General features: G+C 45.5%; 1 protein-coding gene across 2 annotated transcripts in view; it reads left to right on the top strand.

Annotated features, from left to right (window-relative positions):
• Positions 1-7,720, top strand: part of WNT5B (Wnt family member 5B) — a 74,304-nt gene extending 66,584 nt beyond the window's left edge. For both annotated transcript variants that reach the window (XM_065682618.1, XM_065682612.1), the window contains exon 5: positions 6,232-7,720. In XM_065682618.1, coding sequence (XP_065538690.1) covers positions 6,232-6,690 — 459 coding nt within the window. In that variant the 3' untranslated portion in view covers positions 6,691-7,720. The remainder of the gene's footprint in view (positions 1-6,231) is intronic.
• Positions 7,721-10,294: the final 2,574 nt, after the last annotated feature.

A 10,294-nucleotide genomic window follows, 5' to 3' on the forward strand; every position in this document is an offset into this window, starting at 1 on the left:
GATGTTTTACAGGCAGCCCTATTGCCTTGAGGGATCCAGAGACAGAATATGGCCAATAGTTTGAGGCGCCAGTTGAACTGTAGTAACATCTGTATTAAAAGATCAAGTCTGAAGATACTTGTTTCCACAGCATGGGTGAAACACTACCCTGTCTTGTTATTCTTGTTATATGGGCAAGAATATCACTGAGCTGTGATTTCAGATGATGACGCTGTTTTAGATGGAAGAAAGCTCTGCTCTGTTTTAAGGACAGAGCTAAACCCAGCTGTGTCCTGCCTTTACTACAGTGCAGAAAGCTGTTTAAATTGTGCTTGGAAGGGTACAGTGCCCGTGCTGCTTTGGACTCCATAGACAAGCTCTCAAGGTGATTTCTGTCTCCAGTTAATGCACAAACTGGACCTGGACAAAGGCTTTCCAAAGGGGCCAGCAAAAGACAATGTTATTTTAAGTTTGGTTTTCGTAGACTCTGTAGAACAGATGGCTGTAGAAAATAACCTCAGATTAAATGAACACAAGTCATTTTAGATTAAATTAAATGCAAGTATAAACCAGTGTGTAATTAAGCTTGTGGATTTCAAAGAACAAACTCTGATAAACTAAGGGAGCTGGTTAGTAAACTCAGATGGGGAACTTGATGTGAAGGAGGTCTGGAACTTTTTCAAGTCAAAGATGCTAAAGCCATTACAATTCTGCATGCCAAGCAAGAGGAAAAACCTTGTAGGAAGAATATCCAGACCTCACTGAATGAATAACTACCACAGAGAAGCTGTTACGAACAGACTGAAAGCCTACTAAAAATGGAAAAAAAAAGGGAAAAAAAAAAAAAGAAATAAGTGATAGCAAATAAATAATGAAAAGCTCTTAGAGGTCAAGAAGTGTAAAGATGAAGTGAGAACAGTAAAAAATCACGCTGAGTCAGACCTTGCAAAGGGTAGTAAAATAAACAGGGAAAGTTTTTAAACTTCGCAAATTGGAAATTGGAAGAAAGGAGACTGCTAGTGAATGAGGATGGGGTGGACTCCAAAGACAAAGTAGTTTTGAGCCCCAAAATAAGCAAGTGCTTTACCTGGGGCTTCAAGTTGGAATAGGGGGCATTGCTTGTGGGGAGGGGTACCATGTGTCTGCTATACAATGGGGATGTCTTTTCTGTCCTCAGTACTTTTGCTGGGTGAATAAGTGCTTGTAGTGTAGATTTTTAAATCCTCCAGAGATTTTTCTGGGGCAAGCCAGGCATGGTCTATCACAGGAGGCAGTAGTAGCTAATGGTGCTGGCACCCTGTGGGAGTGAGGAAGGCAAGAGGAGGTAGCTGTCATGTTGAGACAGGTAGAGGAAGAGGAGCTGAGCAGCAAGTACAGAAGGTTGGGGCCTGCAGACCTGAGGTGGGTGGGATGGTGCAGGGGGCTGATGATGGAGGGGAGTTTGTGATCGAGTCAAATGATTCAAATGGGAATCAGGTGGCAGCAAAGGGTTGGAGGAACAGAGGGCTGCCCTGGAGTAAACGAGGCTGGGGCTTTAGGGTGGACTGAGTGGATGAGGATTTGGGGGTAGCGAGGAATGGAGATGCTGGGAAAGAGGATGAACATGGAAGGATCGGGATAGGAGATGTCTGGTCAGGATGGTATTTGGACAGTACAGGGTAGTCTTTCCTCTTGGCTCTTAGAAATGGAAATTATCACCACAGAGGTGGAAGCAAAACTCAGGTTGTGTAAAGCTCTCAAGTGGGCACAGGGAATGCCAGCTTTCTTACCTGTCACTCTGAAAGAACTGGCACCTGGCAGCACAGGCAGTGTGACCTCAGGGGAACTTACAGGAGGACCTTGGGGAAAGGATATCTTGGAGGAAGAGACACAATGTGAAGTAATTTGTGAAGGATTCCTCAAAGGTTGATCACACAATCACTTAGAACATAATTGGTCTCCTAAATACCAAACTAGATCTATTAGATCTCATTTATAAGCACTTCTGTGAGACATTTAATACATTTAATGTATTTCCATGTGGGAAACGCTTGGTTACATTGGGAAAGATAAGGAAATATGCAGCAGCTGTGAGGCAGACAAGAAACTGGTTCAAGGAAAGATGTCAGAAAGTTGTGTGAAAGGACATACCTTGATTCTTAACGGAACTTAATTAGCAAGTTTTCAAGGACTTACCTCAAGATCAACACTTGGTATTTTTGTTTCACAGCCTCAACACAAGAATTGGAATGGGCTGAGGAAATTTCCTGATGATGCAAAGGTGCCAGGTATTACAAATACAGAGGAAAATCCAAATTTTGTACAGCAGCTAATGACATCCAATAAAACAACATGAAGACCATCATTTGAGGTCTTGTATGAAAAACGTTTTCAGTCATTAGGAAATGAGTTGAAAAGAATGGGTCGCAGCAGTCCACTGCAGATGACTGCAGATGTAATGTGGCTCGGAAGGTGGTAAATACCCTGTAATGTACTAGGGAAAGTATTTTTAGAAAACAATGGGGGAATACTAATGCCATTGTATTCAGCTCTTGTGAGGCCCCAAAATATTGTATGTTCTCATATTCCCGAGCAAAATGACCTCAGACTAGAAAAGGCTTGTTATGGTGGACTCAAGGGATACGAATCTTTTCTTAAGAAAGTGGGCTGGAATAGCTTGCCATGTTTAGCCTAGCAAAGTGAAAGTTGAGAGAGGATATGACTGATGTCTGTGTTAGCGGGAGAAATAATAGGCAAGGAAAAGTACTTTTTAAGCAAAAGGCCAATTTGGCACAATAGCAAATGGGCATAAAGTGAATATGTTTAGGCTGGGAATTAGAAAAAGATACTTTATCATTGGAATAGTGATCAGAATGATGGTGGCCGAAAACCTAATTGCTTTTAAAAGGCACTCTGTACATTTAAGGAAAATATTATTTGAAGCAGTGCCTACAATAGCAAGAGATCATACTTAAAAACCGAGGAAGTCCCGTCTGGTCCTGCATTCCTAAACTTCTGAGATTCTGGTTTTGGAAGCAGGAAGGTGCACTTGTAACTCCATACTCCCGCAAGTCGGTGCTGAAAGAAGGGAGTGCTGGAGACACAGCAGTGAGCACTGCTAGGTGACCACCAGGTGCCATCCCATGTACAGCCTTCCCCCAGTTTCCCAGCCAGTGTTTCAGCTGATGTCTTCTGATTTTTAGGAAGACTTTTGGTGTGTCCCCTCACTCGGTTTCCTGTGGGTGAGAAAGTCCTCCTTGAACCCTGAGGAGCTCTGATGGCAGGAGAGAAGATTGTTCCTGCTCTCCATGGTTCTCAGAAGGAGCTGAGAGGAGCAGGAGGGGACCAGAGGTCTTTTATCTTTCAGGCAGTCCTGACCCCATCACCTCTTCACTCCACGTCGGAATCCTTGTTGTGGTGCCTCCTGGCTTTATTGCCCGTGTTTGTTTGTCTTTGGCTGTTATCTCAGTACGTCCTTTCCTTCCATCTGTCTTTTTCTTCCAATTGGTCTCCATTACACTCTCTTATTTCCCCCCATTCCTTATCTGTCACCCTGTCTGGCAGACTGTGGCGGTCAGTCGTTCTGCACTGTTTACCCAGTCAGCATATGGCAGCCCTCAGTCATCAGTCACTCAAGCCAGTGCCAGAAGAGCCTGGAAGGGGGTCTGGCTAATTGACCACATAGGAATTCCCCATTAATTCTCTTCCCATTCTCATTATTGCAAGAAAAGAATTGGAAGAGAACTTGGGCTTATGGGAAGGGCCTTTAAGCCTTTCCATTAGAGGCATTTTCAACCTGTTTAAGTGGCATGGCCATCGATCAGAACCTGCCCTCAGAACTGCATGTGGGGTCTGTTATTCTTTACCTTGACCTGTGCCCGGTCAGAGAGGAATTCTCCAATTTCCTCTGCTTTCTCCCCATTTGGGCAGCAAAGGGGGAGAGTGGGAGAGCCATTTAGCAGCTGAAGCTATGGTTACCTCCATGGGACATTGATGGCAGGAGCTGCAGGGGGCTGAGTGGCGCCGTGCTCACCTGCAATGACTGGTAGCTTTCACATTCCCCAGCACTGCTACTACCCACATGGGCCAGATGTTTTGAGCATCAGTTGCTTAAAGCCAAGTCAGAGTGAACTCAGTCCCATGACATTAACTGAGGGGGATCGAGTTGCAGTGTTTTTCTAAAGGAACAAAGCCCAGGATTAGGAAGAATTGTAATACTTTATAAAAACACATGCAAGGGCAAGGGAGGCACGAGTGGCCTGGGATTTGACAGAACTGTAACCAAAAAGTGCTAACACAAGCTTATAACAAGCAGGCTGGCAGTGCAGTGAGGATATAGTAAGTGTCTGGGGCTCGGGAAATTCAGCTGTAGCTCTGTCTGGTTACAGTACGGCAGGAATCCTTAAGTAACAGTGTGGTTGGTCCTCTGCAGTTGTAGTTTGATCCAAGACAAGTGCTTAACTCCCAGCCTGTAGCTGTTACGTTGCACTGTGAGGGATTGCCTCAGTAAATTGAGCTCCAAGGAGCAGAACTAAAGCTTCTCTGTTTTAAGGACTCACTCCATTGACTTTCTCAGGAGCTGGATTGGCCTCCATGTGATTTAGTCATTAAGCCAAATTGAATCTTCACTAGCTGTCAAAAGCACTAGATGTTCATTAGGCACAGGAGCAAGCAGTTGTTGTAGAACTCTGACCTCTCGCTGCTGGTCCAGAACGTAGTCATAGGCGGAAGGTTTCACTTGCAGTATGCTCAATTGCATTAATCACCTACTCCTTTGTACGCGAATGCAGAGAGCTGAGAAGCTTTCTTCTGAGTCGATGCATGGGGAAGAAAAGAACCCTCAGTGTCTGGTTGCTTTCTTCAGCAGAAAACCTGTCTGGAGGGAATATTGCTGTCTCCCTCAGAGCATCCCAGTTTTCTCTCGCGTTCCTTGATGTCCCCCACCAGAAACAGCTGGTGGAAATTCCTCAGCTGATGCCAGATGCCTCTGCTTGGCACATGGCGTCTGGCAGGGGCACTGCCCTATGGATGTGCATGATGGTCAGGGGAGAGCGGAGGTGAGCCTGGTGGCGAGAGCACAAGGAACAAGGCTGGCGCTTAAGCTGCTGTAGCTCTGGTTGCGCAGGGACACCAGCTCTTCACTTTGCAAACTGCTGTCAGTGCCGGTGGGTGCTGACAGGACCTCCCATAGCCCGCAGTTTCGTACCTGTCACTGGAATTAATGGAAAGAACAAACCCAGCCTCCATTTCAGTTTGTTTTCCTAGGCTCTGAGATTTGTAATTCTAGAATATATTTCAGTATTTCTCTCTCCTCCCAGCTAGTGCGAGGAGGAGGAGAGTAACCACCGTTTTCCTTTACATGGTGCGCTCGCTCTGCTGAGGGCTCAGTGCTTGCTGCCAGCATTTCACGCCTATTTGCCGATTCGGATGCCGGATTTTCAGGGGTATGATGCATCCACAGCCGCCGCAGACTCCCACAAACATAGCTGACAGTATGTGCGGAAAGACCGCGCCGGAATCTTGCGTTTGCGGTTTGAGATGTGGGCCCTTGTGCGTGGCTGTAGTGTTGCTGGTGCAGGGAAGCCTGTGGACACAAGATGGCGCAGGTGCGCAACGTGTCCCTGCCCGCCAAGGCGGACGCCGGGTGAGCACCCCCTGGAGCTGAGGTGAGCGGCCTCTGCTCCAGGACAGAGGTGTTCGTCTTCCGCACCACCGCCCCTGCTTGCCGCTCTCGGGAGAGCAGCGTCTGGGACGCTGCCCCTGAACGAGCTCCTCTCAGCAGAGATGGAGGGAAAGGGTGTGGGGGCGTGGATTTATCGTGGAAAGATGCAGAGTATCCCTTGGAGCAGAGTGTTGGTTCCTGGTGCGCATGGTTGGAAATGGGCTCCTTTTCGCAGCTCTGAAGGGAAACCCCCAAAGAAATGCCACAATAAACACCACTCTTACTCTACGAGAGTGGGAGAATTTCCAGAGTCCACGTGGGGATGGAGCTTTCTCTTCTTTCCTTCTCTTGACCCTGCTGTTAAGTCAGGGGGAGAAAAGGTGCAGAAGTCATGTTTGGAGGCAGCGTGATAGAAATATTTAGGGAATAGGAGCGCAGCAGTTGCAGCAGGGGGAAGAGGAGACTTCTGTCTCCTCTGATGGGTGAAACAACGGAAATTGGGGGATAATGAAAGCAGCTATGGAAACGTGATGAATTCACTGTAATTCAGCCAGCTGCCAATGCAGCAGGAATAGGCACAGCTTTGCCTGACTGCATTTCTTTTCCCACAGGCCGTGTACAAGCTGGCGGACGTGGCCTGCAAGTGCCATGGTGTATCAGGCTCCTGCAGCCTCAAGACCTGCTGGCTGCAGCTGGCTGACTTCCGCAAGGTGGGTGACTTGCTGAAGGAGAAGTACGACAGCGCCGCGGCCATGAGGATCAGCCGCAAGGGCAAGCTGGAGCTGGTGAACAACCGCTTCAACATGCCGACACAAGAGGACCTGGTCTACGTCGACCCCAGCCCGGACTATTGCCTGCGCAATGAGACCACTGGTTCTCTGGGCACCCAAGGCCGACTGTGCAACAAGACCTCGGAGGGCATGGATGGGTGTGAGCTGATGTGCTGCGGACGGGGTTATGACCAGTTCAAGAGCGTCCAGGTGGAGCGTTGCCACTGCAAGTTCCATTGGTGCTGTTACGTCAAGTGTAAAAAGTGCACAGAGATCGTCGACCAGTATGTCTGTAAATGAAAGGAGCTGCCAAAGCAACAAATCTATATTATATAAATCTATATAAATATATTTTATATTTGTATAAATAAACAGATGATGATAATAATTAAAGAAGCTTATTTAAGAGACATTTTGGTTTTGAAATTTCCCCCATCAGGCCAGCTGGTATGCCATTCCTTCAGTTCTGCTGGGGAACTTGTCTGCGGGTGCATCTCCCCTTGGATGTTTAAGTCAGGGTGAAGAGGCTGAGGAGGCGCTGAGAAAATTAACTCCCCCCTACGCACAAGCACACACTGTTTCATTGCAGAAACAAAGCCAGCAAGAAGGAGAAAGGTGGGTTCTTCCTGCTCTGATCAGTAAGTCTTAGCATTTTGCATAGTTACTGCACATCTGAAATTACTGCCAGATATGAGTGAGTCCTAGTTACCTGAGTTTCAAACCCTGCCACTTCACTAAACCCACTGGAGAATTTGGAACCAGTTTTTGATCCCTCTGAGGGCTTTGTCACATGAGAGGGAAGGTTAGGCAAGGCCCCTTTCAAGACATAGAATACAGCTTAATAACTTGTAAACCATTCCTGGATGCTTCACAGACCACGCTGTGGTGGAGGAAGGTTTACAACCTGCTTTTGCTAAGAGGGAAGGTGTGACCTGTGGCTGACCAGTATGAACCCAGCATCTAGGTCTTCTGTACCGCCTGGGCCAAGGGGAAACCAGTCCAGCTCAGACTACATGGCTATGTGCATGAGGGAGATTTTTAATTATTTTCCTTTTAATCCCATGCTGAAACTGAATTTGTCAATGTAGGGGAGAAGCTGCCAGTGCCCAGGAATGTTTGCAAAGGCAATATACTTTGTATTTTGTCAGCAGAAAGAGGCACTGAATGCACACACATGCACATGACTGCATAAGCACTCCTCACACCGCTGCCAGTTTTTTCACTCTTTGAAGTGGATGCAGGTGGTCACCTTGTTCAGCTCTATTAAATCCTCCTCACCACCATCCCAGATGTACAGTTTCTCTTTCACATTAAACACCCATCATTGACATTTCTTTCCCTCTGTTGCTTGTGTATATGTGTGGTTTTATTTCATTCTTTTGGTGAGGTGTTTTACTTCGCTGCTCCGTATTTCAGAGTCCAGGGGCCATGCTCTTCCCTGGCATAAGGTAACCACAGATACATTTGCTCCCAGAATGTGGGCGCACGTTCACCGATGGAAGTATTTTCTGTGTTTTTCCTTGGTAATAAAAGAGCATAATAAAATTGTACTAGGGCAGAAGGCATTACCGAAGTCTGCTAATCAGTCTTACCATGTTGGAATTTTAGTAGAATCTAATTCATAAAGCAGGGAACAAATGCTGTTTCTAGCACAAGACATTTCCTGTGCCTCTCGGCATCTGCAGAGTTCATTTGCAGTCAGAACAATCAAGAGAAGCCAGTTCCCAAAATATAAGGGTTTGCTAATACACATCCCCTTTGTTTTTGACATTCCAAGGGTGTTAGGGTTTTTTCTGTAAATTTTAAAATGCGCAAAATATGCCAATAAGCAAGGAGCCAGTTGTGAAGATTATTATTTTTATATTAAACCTCTGTTTCTTATAAAGCATTGCAGTTTTACAGATTCCACCATTTCAACCACCAGAGAAGAATTTATATGTACCTTTCATACTTCAAATATTTGAGGACTCCAGAAAAGCACAAGGAAGAAAAATTATGTTTAATAATTAGGAGCTGTTGTTTTTTTAAACCAATATGTCCAGTTTTTATTTTATTTTTTTTAATCCAACAGGCAATATATTTGCTGGCATCCCAGAATGCAGTTTCTTGGAATATAAACAGTGGCCTAGATTTATTTTATTATATAAAATCCAAAGCCAGTGGTATTGTAATTCAAAGTAACGGAAATAGTTTTCCATGCATGGAAAAAATGTGAGTGCAATGGCCTGATCCAACTCCCATTAAACTTCAGTGGGAGCTGGACTGAGCCCAAGATCGGATCAAATGTGTGAGCTATTCACTCCTGGGATACTATATGTTTCTAGCCCAATAATAAAACTTGCTCTACCTTGGATACATCTAAAAAAGACCTTTCCTTCCACCACCCTCACTTCATGTTCTTGTCCATCCTTATTGCGTCAGTGTTTAAAGGTGTCAGCTATTTGTATATGACACCCTTAGGCATTGTTAACGTGTCTAGTAATTCAAAATGATTTCATTTGGCCTTTCTGATAAAGACCACACATTTAAGGGAGTCACAACTCTCCCCACAGTTTGGCTCCATGATTAATTTTGTGGGTGTAAACAACTTTTGAGAGCGGAAAAGTTGGCATTGTTAAGGCTACTATTCATCTGGGCGTCCCTGGATATGTTCTTCTTTTTCCACCTAAAATGTTGTCTGGATGGAAAAAAGATGATTTTTGGCCTTTTGTTCCAGCACTCTGGACCTCTGGCAGCCTGGTTGGAGCCAGCAGTTCCTATTGGACTGGGACCATATAGTGATAGGGAGAACTGACCACTGGATTTTTCCTCCTCCCTCCTCTCCCTTCTTTTTTGTTTTTTCCTTTACAAGACCTAGGTTTTAGTCTTCTTAACTTTCTGGGAGTTCTGTATTCAAACATTTGATCCCACTAAACTCTAGCTTAAAACTTAATTTCTGTGGCGCCCACACATAAAAGAACCTCCTTAGGGTGGTAGTAAGTATAAAATAAGAACACAGCCAGATCGGTTTGATGCAAAGCCAGAGAAAGTCAAACAGAAAGCTGTAGCAGAACTACTTCTTTACCATGAAAGCTAAATGTGGTGGATTTTGTGTTGTGCCTTGTTAGATGCACAAAGTCAAAGAGGGACGTGGGGGTGGGGATCTAAGCTTGATTCTGAGCTCTGCTGTTTATCTGCTTTGTAAGTGCAACAAGTTACTTAATTTCTCTGAATTTTAGCCTCCAGCCTCCTCCTGTATAAAATGAGGAGCAGTATACCTCCTTTTTATTGTAAAGCTAGCTCTTTGAGAAATATGTCTGAGGAAAATGTAATTGAAGGCCTACCCTCTACGCTCATTAACTCCGGCAGGCAGACAGCTGTACCCCCATTGTGCAGGGACACGCTTGATTCAGGACAAAGCGGCTCAGTGGCACCTCGGAGGGTCAGATGCTCGGAGGTGGCTGCTCAGGGGCTCAGCAGGAGCCTCGGGGGGGCTGTTGTGGTGAAGCTGTACTCGAGCACAACGCTGGAGGCAAGACTGTTGTACAAAAGAGAGGTGAACTCAGGGCTTGTTTATTTATGGGTATTGAATATCTTGCAGCAAGAGTAAGGTTTAGGGAGGTTGGCCTGGTTTCTGAATGAAATACCTGCCTGCTCAAATTCTGTTCGCAGTTTCATATGGATAAGATATTCACACAAAACGCTATTATATAGTGTGTCCTGGTAACTGGCTGCCACATTCCAACCCTGAAGTCACTGCACTTCAAGGCTGATAGAAATGACCACCCGTAAGTCATGTAAAACTAAAATATTTTGGAGTTAAAGGCACTATGCAAATATACGGTTATTGCAAGTCAGTGAACATCAGCTCCTAAACGGAGCAGAACAGGATGCAAATCTGTCATCATTTTCCAACTGGCTGGTA

The sequence above is a fragment of the Lathamus discolor genome, chromosome 1 (assembly GCF_037157495.1).
Source record: "Lathamus discolor isolate bLatDis1 chromosome 1, bLatDis1.hap1, whole genome shotgun sequence".
Lineage (NCBI taxonomy): Eukaryota > Metazoa > Chordata > Aves > Psittaciformes > Psittacidae > Lathamus > Lathamus discolor.